At 37.4% G+C, this 20,889-nt stretch overlaps 1 protein-coding gene across 10 annotated transcripts in view; it reads right to left on the bottom strand.

The window, feature by feature from the left end:
- Nubpl (NUBP iron-sulfur cluster assembly factor, mitochondrial) overlaps nucleotides 1–15,636 on the bottom strand; it is a 31,812-nt gene extending 16,176 nt beyond the window's left edge. Inside the window, exons 1-5 of one of the 10 annotated variants that reach the window (XM_081764616.1) lie at nucleotides 14,690–14,873; nucleotides 10,333–10,428; nucleotides 7,610–8,618; nucleotides 4,538–4,706; nucleotides 1,056–1,181 (exon numbers count right to left, since the gene is read on the bottom strand). In XM_081764616.1, coding sequence (XP_081620742.1) covers nucleotides 1,056–1,181; nucleotides 4,538–4,706; nucleotides 7,610–7,696 — 382 coding nt within the window. In that variant the 5' untranslated portion in view covers nucleotides 7,697–8,618; nucleotides 10,333–10,428; nucleotides 14,690–14,873. Of the gene's footprint in view, nucleotides 1–1,055; nucleotides 1,182–4,537; nucleotides 4,707–7,609; nucleotides 8,619–10,332; nucleotides 14,642–14,689; nucleotides 14,874–15,485 lie in introns of those variants that run through there. The other 9 variants (XM_081764623.1, XM_081764621.1, XM_081764619.1 and 6 more) reach the window with 9 other exon arrangements.
- Nucleotides 15,637–20,889: the final 5,253 nt, after the last annotated feature.

Raw genomic sequence — 20,889 nt, 5'->3', positions numbered from 1 at the left:
CTTCGGTCAGTCATTTTGTTCTTGAGGTACGGATATTTCTGCGTTTTTCCGACAGACTTTCGGCTGGTCATAATTGGTCTATACTTTTTGTCCTACTATAACTGATATTATCTCCCAAAACTTGTCGGTGTTGTTTCGAAACACCGTATCAATAAACTGTGAAATATTGTATTTCCTTTTCTATATTTCTATTATCATAGGGTTCCAACTGAATTTATTAATTTTTAACAACTGCTTGGAGATCCCCCTACCAAAACGATCGAGTTGCAGTCTAGTCTCATATATACGCGAATCTACCTTTAGTCTACATGTTAAAATTTCCGTCATTCAAGAAATAAAATATTTCAGTTTGTGGATGAATGGTGAGGAAAAAAAAAAAAAAAAAACTCTCATTAATACGAATCTTTTACGAACGATAACTACGAATTATTTCATTAATCAAAGAAAGACAGGGAAAGGGAAACCAGAATGAATTATAGACAAGATTTCTGACAGAAATAGCACAAAGAACGAAATAAGATGCACCTGTTCGCAACTATTTAGCCTATTAACTAAAACAGATTGGTGCTTTAATGTTGAGTGAAAAATGGTCCTGGAAATAAGCTACGAGCTCAATCGCTACCTTAAAAAACGTGGTAATCTGATATTATTTTGTAATCTGAGACATTGAATTTTAAAATTATTGCCTATCCAACTATTTTTTTTTATATATACATATACTAGTATATACAGCTATTAAGCCAAGACCTCTGTAGATTTTAAAAATAATTTTCAAAACAATCCAGTATAATTACACTACTCGATGTATGGGGTCATAATCATGCGGTGATAAATATTTCAGAAACACTAACAATGTTTTCCAAGTTCTATACCGATATATAGTCTAAATTGTAATATTGTCGCATGTCGTGTGTTTTTCCATTGCTTTAAAAATTATTTTTAAAAAGAAAATCAACTGTGAATCCACAGAGGCTTTTTATAAAAATAGATTTCATGAAATGCTTCTCACCAAATTTTCTGAATACGACCTCATGCTGAGGAATATCCTCAAGTACCTTTTGTCAACAGTGGTGTTTCATTTAGATTCATCATTTGAGGAACAGTCGGGCCGTACACGTCGGCATCTAGGAGACCAATATTTTTAGTCGGTTCTACGACCTTTAGCGCCACAGCCAGATTAACTAAAAAAAAAAAAAAAAAAAAAGAAGAAAGTAAAAACCATATCTCAAATTCGTTCACCTTGCCTTAAAACAATCCTTTCTAGAAAAGACAACACTATCCGTCGACAAATCTTCTAGGTTAAAAAGTTAACCAAGCGGACCACTGTTACAAACTCTATCCAAGAGAACTGCTCGGTAAAGCAGAGAACATTTCGAGTAGAAAGCGGATTAGAGAATCGAACTGCGATTTCAATCCCATTTGAAAACATATTCTTAAGACTGTTCGTTAAACCCCTTCAAATATACTAAATCATGTTCAATATAGTGTTCCTGGCGATAAATAATTGCAAGACATAGGAGCTTTCATTGAACGAGACTTCTATTCAGTACAGCCTTATCAAGTTTAACCCATTCATTCTTGCACACTTTCCAGAGTCTCTCAAGTATTTGTAGCCCGATGTTTCGTGATGTTCCGTTTAAACAGACCAAATGCACAGAAGATCATGCAAACGTTTGTATATGAGCGCTACCTAGCAGGTAATAAATGGATTGTGTCATCACGCTAGATAAGGCGTGGGTCTGTTTGATCGCGTCAAAGCAGGTACGTGCGATTCACTACCAATTTAGCGATGAAGAGAAGTACGTACAATGGATTCGCACTCTCAAGGTTACATTTTCTCAAATGGTTTATGGTAATGGCAAGTTTTTGTATTAAGGAAGCTTCCTATACTCAGAAAGGCATCTAATGTAAAGGTAAATGCTGCTTACTATATGCAGCACGTCTTAGATCCCATATACCGCCAACATGTCCCGGTTCTATATAGCAATGAGACCACCAAAGTCCACATTCACCAAGAGAAGACCCACATTACACCGCCAAGACAATGGTGGCCTACAGAGCTCGTATGAAACAGGAGACAGGTATCAAGACTATCCTATTTAGATACATTTTAACTAAATTGCCAGATACACCACATACAAGACTTTTTTGTCTTTGGCCTACTTAAACGGAACATCAAAGAATGCAAGGACGAGTGAGCTAAACTGGATCAGTCTGTGCTGAATAGAAAACTCCGATGTCGTACAACTGTTCATCGCCAAGGCCATAATCGGCGGTGGAAAAGAGGTTTTACAGCCTAGGGTAAGCGGCAGCAATTCACTATCATAAGGATGAAACGACCTTTTGTAGTACAAAATGCTAAGATTTATCTACAGATATGCAAATAGCCAATGTCTTGAATACGTTCCTAATTGTTAAGTAATATGTCTCCAAATGAAATTAATGTTATAGGCTTTGATAACACATTATCAACGTTGACTTTGTATAAACATTCCGATTTTTAGCTTATACTATTTTGCAAGTGTAAGATAAAATTTTGTAAATACTTTTATATTCAGAAAGTATCTTTACATACATTCTTTTATTCAGAAACATACATAGTGAAACCTTTGAATAATGAGCACTGACGGGACATGATGCTTTGCTCGTAAATAAGAGGGCCTGTTATAGAGAGGTTACACAAATAAGATTACTCACAGCTCATGCAGTAATTGCATGCAGTACACAATAAATACGTTATTTATAAATATAAATATATGCTAGTATAGAACTACTGTACACAATGTTAAAATTACTGGGGAGTTAATGGGAAATACCCTCTGTAAAGAAACAAAATTATCGCTGGGAGGCATATTGATATAGGCGCGTACTGTAAAATATACTTTATGTGTGGCAACTTTATTCTGAAGTACATGTATCCCCTGTAAAAATCTCTCGTAAGAATTCATAAACTGATTAGGAATATGCAACATTATTATTACTACATACTGAAAATTTAGACGGTAATCATGACGGTTTATAAATTTCGTGGGGAAAAGTTAGTAATGTACTTCCTGCCGACACTAGTTTTTGTTTGAAATTTTATGTAATGTCTAAAGTGTCGTGGATTTATTTTCACACTACAGAAAGTGTTTTCTATGCTAAATACATATAACACTGAAAATAATTTCTGTCCGATATGGAAAGCTTATGAAAATGTGAAGCGGAGGGAAGGAATAAGATGTCAGTGTCCGTTTGCTTTGATTTGTTCTGATTTTAACGTCCCACGATTATGCCTGGTAGGGTAAGGGAGACGGGGACCTACTGATTATAGTGGAATCCAAACCACTTTTTCGTTTAACTGTACCCCCACCGGGAATCAAATCCGGGACCATGTACACAAAGGCAAGCGTGCTAGCCCCTAGGCCAAGCGGGGATCCATGCCCGTATCTGAGATTGTCTTTAAAAGTGTTCTGCCCATTCTAATACACATATTTTTGCCGAAAAAAGGGGAAAAACTGTCCATATAATGGAGGTGTTCGTTACTTGAGAGGTGCCCGTTTAAGAAGATTTCATTGTATTATGCAATTGTTGGATACTCCAATGGATATCAAACACGAAAAAGCTGCAAACATATCCATACGCTCTAGTTGTTGTAATTTAGCTCTGAAGACCTGTATTACGTAAGTTGGAGGGTTACTGTACTTAAAAAATACTAAAATTTCGAACGTATGTGAATGGTCAGCATTTGCAATCAGGAAATACAATCCTGAGTTCATTTTCTTCTCCTTTTATTGGATGTCAGAATGGTGCCTTTAATATACAGATCCTGGCTGATTTTCTTCTAAACGGCATCTCTAGTGACTCCCTACTTTCTTGACCGGTGAGTACAAGGGTCAATATGGGTATGTAAAGAACCGGTTGGCTCTGTAGGTCACGAATCCGTTGGTTTTGATGTCGCAAAGTGAAGTGTGTTCAACCAGGAGTCGAAAAACCGATCGACTGTCCTGACAGTGTTGTCACTTCTCGGGTCACCGTGCGTCACTGGAGAGGTTTCCGATGAAGATCTTTGCACCTATCCTCATCTCTCGACTCTGCTGCGTAATTCTATGCCGCACATTACCCATGAAACTACAGAGATCTAACAGGATCCTCACAATAAGTGACGAGAACCGGCCCAAAAGCACGGATTGTTTACTTGTGGGGGCGAGTATCTACGGTGACCGACGAGCCCCTCGGGCAATGTGGGTACGGGATAAATAAGAAGAAGCGCTAACTTCCGAATATGCAAAACCCGGTGTCACATATTCGGAAGTTGTTCCAATGCCAGGGTCCAAAACAGCCAGATACTGTTGACCACTCTCGGTTATTTCGACTCATGGATCAGCTGAGCTAGAGTGATCGACAGTGTCTGCCCGGCAAGCAATATGTTAATAATGACAGAATACTACTACTACTTTTTCTTATGATGATGATTATTGTACTTTTCTTTAAAATATTTCTAATTTTGGAGTGTCAGGGAAAATATGGACGCTCAGGCATGTTTATGTACACTCACCTGCTGTTGTAGATTTTCCTACCCCTCCTTTACCAGAAGCCACTAGCAATATATTCTTCACACCACTTATTGGTTTCTTCTTGGGCAAACCTCGAGCCATTAACTCCTTTTGTCTTTTCTCTATTTGATCCTTCGATGGAACACACCACGATACGTTTACATGGTATTCCTATTGAAATGGAATACATATGATACAGCAAATTTATGAATGCAAGTAATAAGACAGGAAAGACACGAAGAATTACAAACCGATTAAAACAATAAATTTAAAAAAAAATATTAAAGAAAATAATGTTTAAGGTTTATTATTTTGCATTCTTGACGAATTCTCATGTACTGGAGAGCATCTTGTAAAATAGCTACAGTCACCATAATAATTATATTTCATACTTCATATTCTTTCGTCAATAACTTCGGAACGATCGAACAATTGTAGTTGCAGATATAATCGTCTCTAAAATTTTATTCCAATTGTTATTTAAAAAACGTAAGAAATTATCCAGGACTTACCTTGGTTACAGTACCTTTTTTAAAAGTAATAGTGAAACTTTCGCTGCTAACCACATCGCTTTTTTCAGGTACTATCTTAGGCTTCTTGAAATTTAAATGTACGGATCAGATGCGTTAAAGACGTATACTATCTTGTACGAATGACCAAAATAAAATTATATCAATAAGAGAGAGTATGCACTTTTTGAAATAACAGCGATTCTCTGTGACTAAAATTATTGCTGAAGTGTAAATTTCCATATAGTTGTGGTAGGTGAAGAACAAGTCACTTAAAAAATACAAATTCTTTTAAAAATGTATCTCCTTACTTGATACTTTCTCTTGTCGATACAATTCGTACAGGGTGGTAAAAGTCTTTACACATCATATCTTTACATTTAAATCCCAAGAGGTCTAAGCTAGAGCCTCAATATATAATGTGGTTAACAGCTAAAGTTTTATTACTACCATTGAAAAAGACCGTTAAAACTGTACGCTTATTAAAAATATTGATACAAACCAGGAAATTGTAATTCAATTAAGGATCCTTTATCTCATTGAATGTAAGAAATACTTATATTTTTAACACTCCCTCCACGCTCCCTGAGAACAAATATTAGTGAATAATCATCTGCGATATTTTTCACAGTTTATTCAGTCTTCTGACAGCGACAGATGGTAATTTTTTTACATGTTCCTATTTTTTCTTACATTTTAAATTCACTGAACATCCTTTGGAGTGTGTATATCTTCTATGAAACTTGCGAAATAAAACTTACAAACTTCAAAGAAAATTAATGTAAATAAATCTATAAAACAGACTTATCGGTTAAATGTTCCTGACTAGCTAGCTTATAATTACAAATTATTATTTTTTGGAGCACCTCAGTAAATAACAGCATTTCACAGAGTAAAAAAAAACAATATATTAAGTATAAAACCAGCTGATTAAACTAATTAGTAATTACGTTCTTAAATGCTCCATATTAATAGGACATCTAATAATGTCAACTCATTTCGCAATCTTGTCTCTTGATCATTACTATAGCTTATCTTTCTTTCAGCCAATGCTTGAAGTTACTTCATGAACTAACAAACTTGTAAGTTTGTTTTAATGGTCTCTTCAACATAATTTTCTTTCAACTTTGTAAGTTTTTCGCAAGTTTGACAGGAGATACAGGTAAGGACTCGCAACGAATCTAAAATGTAAAAAGAAAGAGCAGAGTGCCAGAAGAAGATCAATTAAGTCTTTGAAATAAAAGGGCTGCTTATTTAATTTCCAGATTCTTTTCATAAGTGTTAATTGTAGCTCGGAATTCTTATCGCAGGTACATGTAGTAAGGATGGCGTCAAAGCGTTATCATTCACCTGAGTCCAGGCATTGTTCAGTGAGATGTGATTGCGTGCGGTGTGGTAATAGCGTGTCTGCGTTAAATTTTATTTCAAACTTTGAAAAACGGCAATAGACACTACAAAATGTTCAAGTAATATTTAGCTGGAAGTATGTTCATGGAGGATGAGATCCCAGTCACGGTCGCCCGTCCGAAACTCGGAATAAGGTGAAAATTGCCCAGGTCAGTGAACTGGTGAGATCTGATATTCGACTGTCTGTCCGTGAAACTGTGGGGCAATTGAACATTTCTATCGGCTCAAGTCACCAAATCTTACACGTGATCGATGTGGCGCGTATCGGCGAAATTCTCGCCGAGGATTCTCACACAGAATCAGGACACTTGTGTCACCATCAGCAGGGAACTAGGGGAAACAGGCGACAACGATCTAACATTCCAGATCAGATCACAGAGGAAGAATCATGGGATCACGGGTACGACTTCAAAAACAAGGTAATGTCTTCCCAATGAAAGTCATCTAGATGCTTGAGCCCCAAAGGCCAGACAAGCCTGATCCCGGGTAATGTGCTAGTGATTGTGTTTCTTGACATGTTCAGGATAGTGCATCACGAATTCGTTCCACGTGGCCGAACTTAAAATGCGGAGGTGTACACAACTGTGTTACAACGGTGACAAGATTCTGTTCGTCGTAAATAGCTGGACAAATGAGCATCTGAACAGCGGCGTTTGCACCACGACAATGATCCGCGTCACACCACGAGTGGTCCGATCTCTTGGCCAGAATCATCCCCACCGTGCACCATTTCACCTACTCGATGACTTTTTCCTATTCCTCACACTGAAAAAATCTATGTTTAAAAAGGACGCCAGTTGACACCATCAGGAGATCCAGGATAATATGACGAGGGAACTCCGCTACATTTCACGATGAACGTTCCAAAACTGCTTCCAGGGATGATGACAACGTTGTAATCGCTGTGTAGATATAGTAGGGTAGATTTTGAAAAGGACAACGATAAATAGGTGACGAGTCATCATATGAGTTTTACACATCAGCCCAGGCAATAAATAAACACCCCGTCTGTCTTCAGGGAAGATGAATGAGTGCTGAAAATATATCTATTCCAGTTGGTTAATTCGTTACGAAGATATCTGAAAGAAAACGTGTACGATGTGAATTTCTCCTTTCCCTAGTACTTACCACAATCAAATAAGGAACTATATTACTTACTAGTTTGTGCTGAATTCGGATGCTCCTCCACCGCAAATAGCTTAATCCATCAAGGTTTATAGCTAATGTCTGCAATACTTTCGCCATATTTAGATGATGAACCTATTAAACTCACATTCTTCTAAAAACAGCCTGAAAAATACAGAAAAAATGTTTTACTTCAAATTCTGTTCATAAATAATTATCAGAGCACACAACTGATGCACAATGGTAAGTCAAGAAAATGGAGGCTTGCCTAATTCAGTCTTTGTTCGTATCTACTAGGATCACGCAAATGATATTCTTAATATTGTAATGTTAGTACGTTCGTTATTCCACGCAGTAGCTCTTGAACAGAAGCGAAAAAGTGCATCTCCAGTGACTCTCTACTTTCTTGACCGGTGAGTAGCAGGGTCGATATGGGTATGTAGAGAACCGGTAGGCTCTGTTGGTCACGAATACGTTGGTTTCGATGTCGCAAAGTGAAGTGTATTCGAACAGGAGTTGAAAAACCGATCGACGGTCCCGACAGTGTAGTCACTTCTCGGGTCACTGGGGAGGCTTCCGGTGGAAATCTTTGCGGCTGTCCTCTCTCCTGACTCTGCTACGTAATTCTATGCCGCATATTACTCATGAAACCAGCTCTATTATCCAGTAGGATCCTCACGAGAAGTGACGAGAGCTGGCCCAGACGCACGGATTACTTACTTGTGGGGGGTGCGTATCTCCGGTAACCGACGGGTCTCTCCGGCATTGTGGGTATGAGGAGAACGTGCGGATTTCGTGCAATACTGAATCCGTTATTTACTTCACTTATTACCCACCTTCTGTAATTATTTTGTGAATGTTTATGAAAATAAGTGCTTACCTACCTGATCGTGCCTTTGAACTTACTTGTGCAGAGAAGTTTCGATGGACGCTGCTACTTTAATTATTCGTCATAATTATTACTTAGTGGAAGTCATTTCCATATTTGCATTGTAAGTTTTGTCTCTCTCCATTCCAGTCACAAACTTCGACTACTAACCGTCTGAAATGAAGGAACAGACTTATAAAGCATAAAAATATATTAACTCTGGTAGACATTAACCCTTTAATGGGCAAGCATTGATAGCATTACCATTAAAATATTTAGTTTGCTTTTATGGTTGAACCAATGTCTTCCTGATCATAATTTCATGATTTTTAAAGTAATTTTGTACATTGGTTACAAAATACAGGGTTTTTATTTCAAAGCGACATTGCCATAAAATAGGTTTTATGTGTAGCTACTGAGCAGCATTGCCCTATTATGGTAATATATCATAAGAATACTCTCAGTAATTACCAACAGTTTTGTTGAAATATCTTTCTACAGAGCAAGAAATTACCAAAAAAAAAAAAAAAAAAAAAAAAAAAAAAAAAAAAAAAAAAAGCGGAACATAGGAGATTAGGAGATAAAGCCTCTACATGTCCCCTGTTGACGAAGATTAGAAGTATCTAAAGAAGCGACCCACAAATCATGTATATGAATATTGTGTGAAAACAACAATGCCAATTAAATGATTACTGAAGTTATAATTCGTGCGGATAACGCAACAGAATGCGACGTTGCTAGAGAGCAACACTGCCCAATAAAGGGTTAAAAACGAATCACGAATTAGAAGATACAATTCCACCCGGTAGATGTCAACCGCTAATAGAATGTTTGCTGCCAGTTAACAGCGAGATATTTTAACTTCCACCACCTGTGTATGGATAGCTACTGCTAGTCTCTTTTACCTGTTGAATTGTTAACGGATTTATTTATTCAACAAACTCCTCGTGATAACTGCTGTACTATTTATTTGCAGAAAAAACAGAATTCAGAAATTCGCTTTCGTTCAACAGTAAAAAGCAAAAGATTTACAGGACATACGAGATGAAGTGAGGAAAGCGTAATTGATTTCTGTCTAATTTCTGTAAGAATAAGAAATGCTGTAGGGACTGTATGTACTTACCGGAAGCGAACATAAGAGAAATTAAATACCAGGCAATAGTGCATTTTGATCAGAATACTCACAGGAACCGATACCAAACCTAACCTAACCTAATTTAAACTAAACTAAACTAATCTACAAATAAGTGATTCTATACCTCCAATGCCATATTCTGTGATAAAAATCACTAATTCCGCTCCAAGTACACTCTTACCGAATACAATGATGCAAGTAGTTAGTCTTAACATCATAATAATACAAATTAGCGAAATTGTGACATTCTTCTGCTCCTGTAATTCTTTAACTGATAAACTAATTGAATTCTATCACTACTTGCGTTGTTTCGAGTGCTTTGTACTCAGGGTTTGCCCAAGTAGGCCCAGCCCGTAGTATATTATTGATACAACTTAGGTGATCACATTGTAAGTGGTTTTTATCAGATTTTAGACTTTCCTTGGGCGAATTAGAGGCTTTCATGTTAAGGTATACAACAACATTCAACAAAGACTTTTATAAAGTTCTGAATACACTAAATGAATTTAAAAAAAAAAAAAAAAAAAAAAAAACCTTAGCTTGAGATAGATGGATTATGCTTATAGCCTATTTGAAGTAAAATAAGCAATTTTGTACTTTAGAAAATAGCATTTCCATGAATAGTATGCTCGTCGACTTGGCGACACCAAGGGACATTATCACTCTTACATTTGACGGGTGTAAGGTCATAGGTGCCGGTACTAATAGCGCATATGTAAATACATTAGTAAAACTATTAGTATTATTTCTTACCTTTGATGTGAAACACAAGGTTCTTCAATTAAAATCTGGTTTTCCAACAATAACAGTTTAATTCAGTCATTTGTTGCTACTCTTCAAATAAGCATTCTGTAGAATCAACACCAGCAATAGCGTAAAAAATTTTGTCAAATTTAAGAAGATTAATGCTCGGGGTCCGGAAGACTATGTAACGCTTACTATTTCAAGTGCTGAGTTCAAATTTACGTACTGTTGGAAGCTTTGATGTACACGCCGTGAAAGAAGTGCTCGGGAAATTCCCGAATTAAACGCAGAAGAATCGCAAATGAATATTTCAACAATGAAACTATTTACTTTACGCTTAAGCCTGCCATACGTCCCGTAAAAAACGGGACAGTCCCGTTTTTGGGCCCGAAGGTCCTGCGTCCCCGTAAATTTAGTCGGGACAGGGAAATGTCCCGTATTTTAACTCCGTTCCATTTCTGCTATCAATATCAGCTTATTCGAAAAGTGAAAAACAAAAAATTCTGACATTGGCTGGGAATCCTCTAATTATTGAATGAACAGTACGCTGTTGCATGTAACAGTTTCGAGGAAGTTATTACACCACCCTGTTCGACTTGATAGCGAGCGAAATTTGCAATGCTACTTTTTCCATTATATATATATATATATAAAAGAGATGGCTTTGAGTGTTTGTACATTTACAAACACAGGGAAGATGACTAACCTTTTCTTCAGCAAGACATTAGATAAGTTAACAAGAATTATAATTTTTTCCAGAGGCTAGGGGCACAGAATTGTGCTTTGGTCCAGGTCTTACAAAAATGTAAATCTGGTCCTGACAATTACACACGACACAAAGAGAAAAATCAGCTTTTCATCAGATTAAACTGACGAACGTAATTTTGGCAGATACAACCATGCAAATAAATATTGCTAAACGCACGAAAAATATTAAAAGTAGATTGTACCACTGATTCAAATAATTTGCATATTGTTTTCCTGTAAAGCATTTTCATAGCACATTTTAAGTTTTTAGGCATCTTCAGTCTATACAATGAATTGCAGGGTACGAACAGAGAAAAGCAGCTGCTGCTTAGTGAACTTTCGCCTATAAATAAATAAATAAATAAAATGAAATCTTTTAGTCTTACGGTTATGCCTGCTATGCTCAAGGTGATGGTGATGATGAGAAATGAATGAAATGACGGAATGAAGAAAGTGAGAGGAAACGTGAGAATCCCGAGAAAACCCATGCACAAGGTGTCTGTCCACCACAAAGCTCACTTGGCGCGAGCTGGGATCGAACTAGGAACCCCATGCACTAGAGGTGAACGCTCTACTACTGAGCCACCGCGGCCTATTTACTTTTGTTCATAACCAGACTACAGTTCATTGCATTGTGTTGGAAAGTTGAGGAAGGGGGAGATCTGAGGTGTCCCGTACTCTCATGGAGAAAATATGGCAGTTTATTTACGCTGGAAGATGTTAATTTCATATAAGACATTTTAAAACATTTACTTATTTCATACAGCATGGATTGTATCTTTGTTTTAAATTAATAGACCCCTTTTGGTATTCATATTTGGCGAACGTCAATCAGGCTTCTGGATGACTTGACCTACCTTTGTTCGTTTGTCTGCCGAGCTCCTTCATGGCTATGCGGTTAGTGTACGGGTTTGCTTCCCGGAGGGAGCTCATGTGGTTCGGATTCCACATTAATCAGTAGGTCCCGTCTCATATAGCCTCACTGCTGAAAGGGATCTTAAACACAAAATTAACTCAACTTGTTTGTCTGCCTCTACCACACACACTACAGGGTACAACTTTTGGCATTTTAAGTTAAAATTCTCAGAATACAAGCACGAGACACTCTAAATTTCTTGTATAGATTTTGGCGGCATACCAACGTAAAATATCAAAATGGCGGCCATTTTTTCAAAACAGCGAGTATCCACGCTACGAAGCGCAATTTTCAGTCTTTTAAGTTGATATTTTGACGGTGGAAGCACGAGATATGCTAAATTTGCTGTATAGATTTTCTCGGCGATCGAATGTAAAATTTCAAATTGGCGGCCATTTTTTTTCAAAACAGCAGTAAATAGAAAATTGTTGCAAGTTGTGACAATGCCTACCTTGAAATATAAATCACATTTTAACACTTTTACCCCAAAGACTTTGAAATATTTCGAAAAAACCCGAAAAACCCATATAGGCCCAGGTGGGTTGGGCTTTTTCAAAAAAGCCTGGGTTTTTTCAAACCCTGTTTGTACTGTACGTTCACTACACTATTCTACGTTAGGTTCAATTATTGACTGTTCTGTCACTTTCAGCATAGACGCTATATGAAACGTGAGTTTTCACGTTAATACAAACCTCCAGAAGTCGAACCCGGGTATTACACGCTGATTGTGCATCCGTTTAGCATTGGTATTTGGTATTTTCGTTATTTCGGAAACCATTTCGTATTTTATGTTTTTTTTACATAATATATAGTACTGATCAAATTTAAGCTCATCACATTTTGCGAAATTTACAGATACTATTTTTCAATTACATACTATTTCTCGCCGGCGGAGGATGGTTAAATTTAGAGTTGCCCCTCCGTTTTTTATAAAAATTAGGAAAATTTACAGGAGAAATAAGGTTAAAAAAATATGATTTGGAGTTCTTATGTGATGTTTAGATGTGTAAGTTTGGTAGTAAAATTATGTTTAATACGAGAAAAGATGTGTGGGAGTTGGTACTCTACTAGATGTTATTTTCGACGGCGCTGTATTTCTGCACAGTGTACAGAAGCTATATTTTCTGTTTCCAAGTGGAACGTTACTAGTGTAAAGCCATGAAAAGTGATATTGGAACTATCATATTTGCCAAAATGCACTTATTTTTCACTGTTCTCGCTTACGCGTATACCACCCATCGCTGACGCGCCTGCTCCCTTCGAACGCACCCTCGCGTTATCGCGGGACCTCCAGCTTCACCCTACGCTGACTCGGTTAGATAGAATATGTGCTTTTTAGTGGCCATCTAACACAGGTTGGTTTGTGCTATTGCACTGGTTCGGGAGGGTTCTAGATTACTGGTCTCCCTTTCCATTGAGCTGTAATAAAGACAGAAACCAACGTACCCTACGGGGCCCTAACCCTTCTTCACTCGCTGGGCAATAAGAATTGAATTACATATTACCCTCTGATACAGAAAGAAGCCAAGCTAGCTACTAACCTATATGTGGGACCAGTAATCCAGAACCTTCCCACTAGTTCTTATGCCGTACATCCGGAAACCGTATTTATACCCAAATTGAAAAAGAATTGTAATTTTTCAACAATTATCGGATTGAGTATAGCCCGCTCCCCCCAGTGATTTTTAACGAATCATATTAGTTCATAATGAATCGGAATCACATGTTATAAAGATTTAGGATGTAAATTTTGTGGTAAGGAGGCTTTAGAATAAGTAGTAATAGCAGTAGTAGTAGTAGTAGTAGCAGCAGTAGTAGTGGTAGTAGTAGTAGTAGTAGTAGAAGTAGTAGTGGTGGTAGTTAGTAGCAATACTAGTAGTAGTAGTAGTAGGAACGGGTTAGAAGCCCCGCAGGGGTTGGTTGGGTTATGTTCTCGATATAAGTAGTAGTAATAGTCGGAGTAGTAGTAATAGTAGTAGTAGTAGTAGTAGCAGCAGCAGCAGCAGCAGTAGTAGTAGTAGTAGTAGTAGTAGTAGTAGTAGTAGTAGTAGTAGTAGTAGTAGTAGTAGTTGTAGCAGTGGTGGTAGTAGTAATAATAGCAGTAGTAGTAGTAGTGATTCTTCCAGTTCCGGTGACAAAGAACTGGGGGGAGCGGGCTATACACAAGCCCAATTATCTCTGGTGACCCCCTTGAATTTTATCTGTGCCAAGTGAGATATTTTCATGTCGCCCAGCGCAAATCTTTCAGTAGGCAATAAGAAGTAAATTATTGAATTACAATTTTTCAACAATTAGTTCTAGTGGTGCGCCAAAACTACAACTGTACGCCATCGGTAACACTCCTGTTCTTTCCGGACTACGTCGTACTTGAACACCAGCTTTGGCCTGTCTGACTCGGTTAGATTCATTCGTATTTCCCCCGACCACTAAACACGGGTTCGCTTGCTTTTTTGTCTCCACTTTTTATGGTCATTCCCAGCGTAAATATTTTCGAGGACAATCCGGAGATTAGTAAAACAATTAAAATTTTCTAACATTTCTAATAGTGTATCTAAACTTGACCTGAACAAAAAATTTTATTATTTTGTATAGCAAATACAAATAAAACGATTAAACAATTATAAAATCTTATTGTATATATTTGATATGCACAAGAAACTATTAAAATAGTGACTACATTAAACTATTTATCTATGAACACACAGATTTAACAATTTCCAACTTTAGTGCCGGCACACTTCTAGTGTTTTGGTCCTCTATCTCTTCCCCACACCCTTTATGTTCCAGGTAAAGCAAAACAAAAATGAAAAGTTCAGTTAATTCAATTAAAGGGATTAATTATTGGGATCAGAATCCCATTGCGTAACGATCTATGTCAATGAAAAGCCTCAGTTTTATTTTGGGAAAATGCACACAGAAGATATAATTGATTTTTGTGTTGGAATAAGCTCCACAATTTTTGCGAAAGTCAGAACTGAATAAGGTTCTCATACATTAATATCTCTTGTCAATATTATTTTTATTATTTTGTTTTATATTCATGTATTTTTTTACTGCCCAGTCTTATGTGTTTTAGTAAGCTATAGAATAATCTTAATAGTTATAAATATTCTTCCAATATTCGTTTTATTTTTCAAAGGTTTAGGAAACGATTCCCAGAGCTTTCGATTGTGGCACAGATTGAACGAACTTTGTTCTATACGAGCTTTCTCAGACTTGCGGAGCACAATTCAGCACAGAACTTGCAAAACTCAATTATAACGTCAATAAACTGCTATTTCGATTAATGAAAACAATCAGAATTAGCAGTTTATTGACGCAAACCGTTAAGTAATGGATCCCCACGTCAAACTGTTGTTCCACATCTCATTAGCCCCGCTGCTGAGGAAGACGCTAAACTCTAATCTATTCTAATCTGTATCTTATTCTAATTTGATTTAAGTATATATTTTAAAATCGGACATATATTTATTTAAAAATTAGACAAATCCAAACAAACCGTTTATATAAATATAATGGTAACCAAGAAAGTTCTCTCGCGTTTTGTGGAGACCTGTGTACAATTGGCCCTCTCACCGTGAGTTGAATGGTAACGGAGATAAGAGGGTCAGTTGTTGGTGTGCATATATCCAACATAAATGGTTGTGCCAGTATCACCGTCACCAGGTTATATAAGTAATTTTTGTGGACACTCTGTATATTTTGGAAAGAGAAACACTTCTTCGATTTATACTTTATTTTTTGTGACGCAAATAATTTCTTCCTTCGATGGGAACTGCTAATAACTCGATTTCTCTCCCACGAACTTGAACAAAAGAGTCTTTCATCGTTAACCAATACATATGTATGAAACGTTGTTTTCCGTTGACAAGATTTTAATGAGTAACAAAGACCACATTCATTTTCTGAAATATATGTATGAAACTCGTATTTCTATTACTTGGATACTTCAGTGTTTCTTCCTTATGGGGCGTTTACACTTGGTCGATTTAGTCGCACGACTAAATCGACTCGCTGCATTTGCCACTAAATCGAAGCAACTAGGCCGAATCAGATCGATGGATGTGTTCAATTATTTCAACCACAGAAAATAGAACGTCTTTCAATTCAGTTGCCAGTCGATTAGTCGCTTTCGATCAACAGGCGATTAAGTTGAATTCCCGTTTACACGGTCGATTAAGTTGAAAGTGACGTCAATTCAACTGAATCGAACGCAAGTCGACTAAGTGTAAACGCCCCATAACTCATTAATATGCAAAGACTACGTTATATGATTGCTGGAACTAAATCAATTGCTTTCTTCAATTACTTATGGAAATACTGGAAGACCAGAGCAGACCCAGGTACTTGAAAGTCTGACCAGCGCCAACCATATCGCTCAGTCCGTTCTTATCTTCACGTTCGAACTACTCACCTCTTCTTCTACATTCTGGCTAGACTGTAGAACTGTGAATTAAAGCCAATCCTTTCAACATCTAATTTGCATGTCTATACAGGTGGTTTAACCTAATCACATTTTAAAATAAACTGCCAACATTGACCAGTCGGTAAACCCAGCTCGCACCCGGAGCACCTCAACTCCACGAGTTTTCTCCATGTGTCGAGACAACCAACATGTTCGTTTAATTCGCTATAGAATTAAGTAAAGGGTCATACGTCTCGTAGCTGCCCAAGGACTTGTACAGTGACTAGCCTCCATTTCGTGAAGTCCCGGGTCCGCTGACCCAGTGCGTATAATTAGTAAACCGGTCCGGCCAATGTCCTAAATTATACAATACGACTACATGTGTTTGTTCTGCTGGATACTACTGTCAACTTTTTACGGATTCTTCTCGCAGCAGCCAGGAACTTACATCGTGGGATTACCTTTAGCGTCACCGCAGAGTGTTAATCTCATGTGCATTAGTTACTAGTGTGAGAAAAGTATTTGTGGTGAACCCACAAATATAATATTTCATTCATCTATATACGTGATACAGGGTAATAATATCATAAAATGTGAAGTGTAATTTTACCAATACATATGTATGAAACGTTGTTTTCCGTTGACAAGATTTTAATGAGTAACAAAGACCACATTCATTTTCTGAAATATATGTATGAAACTCGTATTTCTATTACTTGGATACTTCAGTGTTTCTTCCTTATGGGGCGTTTACACTTGGTCGATTTAGTCGCACGACTAAATCGACTCGCTGCATTTGCCACTAAATCGAAGCAACTAGGCCGAATCAGATCGATGGATGTGTTCAATTATTTCAACCACAGAAAATAGAACGTCTTTCAATTCAGTTGCCAGTCGATTAGTCGCTTTCGATCAACAGGCGATTAAGTTGAATTCCCGTTTACACGGTCGATTAAGTTGAAAGTGACGTCAATTCAACTGAATCGAACGCAAGTCGACTAAGTGTAAACGCCCCATAACTCATTAATATGCAAAGACTACGTTATATGATTGCTGGAACTAAATCAATTGCTTTCTTCAATTACTTATGGAAATACTGGAAGACCAGAGCAGACCCAGGTACTTGAAAGTCTGACCAGCGCCAACCATATCGCTCAGTCCGTTCTTATCTTCACGTTCGAACTACTCACCTCTTCTTCTACATTCTGGCTAGACTGTAGAACTGTGAATTAAAGCCAATCCTTTCAACATCTAATTTGCATGTCTATACAGGTGGTTTAACCTAATCACATTTTAAAATAAACTGCCAACATTGACCAGTCGGTAAACCCAGCTCGCACCCGGAGCACCTCAACTCCACGAGTTTTCTCCATGTGTCGAGACAACCAACATGTTCGTTTAATTCGCTATAGAATTAAGTAAAGGGTCATACGTCTCGTAGCTGCCCAAGGACTTGTACAGTGACTAGCCTCCATTTCGTGAAGTCCCGGGTCCGCTGACCCAGTGCGTATAATTAGTAAACCGGTCCGGCCAATGTCCTAAATTATACAATACGACTACATGTGTTTGTTCTGCTGGATACTACTGTCAACTTTTTACGGATTCTTCTCGCAGCAGCCAGGAACTTACATCGTGGGATTACCTTTAGCGTCACCGCAGAGTGTTAATCTCATGTGCATTAGTTACTAGTGTGAGAAAAGTATTTGTGGTGAACCCACAAATATAATATTTCATTCATCTATATACGTGATACAGGGTAATAATATCATAAAATGTGAAGTGTAATTTTACGTATGGGAAAATAGTTAAGTGTCAGTACTTAGTGCTGTGGTTGCTGTTTTTAATATTTTTTTTTTTACACATAGTGCGTTTAATATATAAGCATAGTATTATTTTATTTAATGTATTTTCGTTGCATGTGTGAATGATGTTTTGTGTGTCGTAGTCTGAGCGATCATCTGGATGTCCGTGAGGATTTCGGGACGAGAAATCAGAACCTCTTGGTGCCTTAGGCTCACGAAGCTCCGTGGCGCCGTCATCATTGGTTAGCATCCCATGAACCGGTTCCAAAACAGCTGAAACCAATACTGCACCAGAAGAAGGTCCTCCTGTGTGTTTGGTGGACTGCTCGCGGCATCGTGCATCGGAAACTGCTAGCAGCTGTCAAAGCACCAATGCAACTGTGGACTGTCAGCAGTTGAGCCGTGTTCAAGAAAAACTCAAAATTCTGGAGCCATCACTCAACAGCGCCGATTTTTCTGTAAATTTGGAGGCAGATGCAGACGAAATATATATGAGGATTTTAAGACAAATGGCATTCAAATTATGCCGAATATTAGATAATCACAAATACAATGAGGGGGCCCACATGAGCTTTGGGGGCCCGGTCCCCCTGGCGCCCCAGGATCGGCGCCCTTGCCATCACTTCAGAATCACAAAGGTATCCTCTTGTTATAGGACAATGCTAAGCCCCATTTGGCTAGTATGAACCGGGACACCATTCTACTCTTTAGATGGGAAACACTATTGTATCCGCCATACTCCCTGGTTATTGCACCGTCCGATGATTACCTGTTCCATTCCTTGGACAATCACGTTAGAGGATACCAAATCAGATCCCTAGTAGAGGTGCAAAATGAACTTGATACTTTCTTCGCTTCCCGGCCCACCAAGTTCTACCGCGACGGAATCCATGGCCTTCCAGAATATTGACAGAAGTTCGTCGAAGCTAATGGGGACTATTTGCGATCTTCCAGGTACGTCTTATGTGACATGTCGATGTTCGAAGGTGGTGGATGAAAAAGTGACCGAACTTGCTTGGTTACTTTATGGTTAATATCCGACTAGAAACAAGTAAAGGTTATATAATTATATATCTGTATGTCAATATCACAAGTATCTTAAGTAATCACGTCACATTCGTCATATTTATACGAATGTGCGAGTTGTTCGTAATAAAGGAATTTTGTAATTCTTTTCTATTAGGATTTATGTATGTTAACATAAAATCAACCATCTAGTTCTTTTAGACCAGTTAACACTCGCTAATGTTCAATAACTTACATCAAAACAATGACTGCTGACTTGTCATTATTTCTTACCTCGTTGGTATTGACAGTTCATTTCACATTCAAGTTATGTACTCATGTTTCTTCGTCTACATTTTTGTTTTCCTTTTTTTATTGACCCGCTTAACAGTAAATAAAGATTTTCTTAAGTAAGTTACGTGCTTCACCATCTCTCTCAACTATGTATCAAGGCATACAGACACATTCACTGATGAGATGGATGATTATAGTGGAATGACGAAAATGGGAAGAGATGAGAGAACCGGAGAAAGTACTAAAGACCAAGATTGTTTATACTACATGATCATGATATCGCAAGAAAATGTAGCAAGACCCATTCAATTTCTAATAAGAAAGTTTATATTACCTATAATTAGTTTTCTTTGACCAGTGTTTGAAGCTGAAGAAGTTTTTTTTTTCGATTGGAGTATTCTATCTTTGCCATAAAGCCGACGTAATCGTGAAAATAAATTTTAGAGTGTGATTTCGGATACAAAAGTCCATTTTATTCTAAAGTTCTATTATGTATTTTATGTTCAACAAAAGTGAAGAAGTTCTCATAGACAATTTGGTTCTTCTAAAATAGCAAATTCACTGTGAGCTAGAATATACTTTTATTAATGAAAGGGTTTAAGTCAAACACTTTCGCTTGTAGAATTATAATTTGGTGTAGCTATTACTACTTGTAAATTTGTATTATAATTTTAAAGCATATTCTTAATTACTGTTCAGTAACTATACACTCATCATTAATTAACTTCATCTATGTAATAAATAACTGGCATTCTGAAAGGTATTTATTTCTAACCACGATCTTAATTTACAACCGAACAACATATAATACTCCAACACTCCAACGATATTGATGTCTAAAATATCAGCAACAAGGATGTTATAAAATAGAGGATCCGCCCACACAACAAAATCGTGAAGCCATAAGTTACAGTTTCGCCACATATAGGCCGTCCGCTCCGCACCACTAAGATCGCAGTGTTTCGAGCCAACAATCGTGGCGGAAACGAGAGTAGCCAATGAGACGTGGACGTGCCGGCTCAGACGATGCTTGGTTGTTTTTTGGCCTCATTGAGTTCATAGGATGAAGATACGTATGGGCAGATCCTCTATTTTATAACATCCTTGGTCAGCACTGTTTTCGAGCCAAGACATAGAAAACACAATGTTATAAAACATTTCACACACATTAATGTTAAAATATATAGCAGTCTTAAAATGTGCATTCCTTGAAGACTTCTGCACGTTGTCAGAAACTAGTTCTCACATTTCTGCATACATAAATAGATATTTTGAATCTTCTTATCAGAGTCCGAGCCTTTTCTCTATTTAATTTTAGAAGTAAAATCGATCAAGCAGTACCAGATCAATAATTCTATACTTGATTAATAACCAATTGATTGATTTACTGATTATGT

Source organism: Thermobia domestica, chromosome 7, assembly GCF_964235325.1.
Source record: "Thermobia domestica chromosome 7, izTheDome1.hap1.1, whole genome shotgun sequence".
Taxonomy (NCBI): Eukaryota; Metazoa; Arthropoda; class Insecta; order Zygentoma; family Lepismatidae; genus Thermobia; species Thermobia domestica.
The sequence above is the reverse complement of the archived record's forward strand: the minus strand, read 5'-3'. Positions and strand labels throughout refer to the sequence as shown.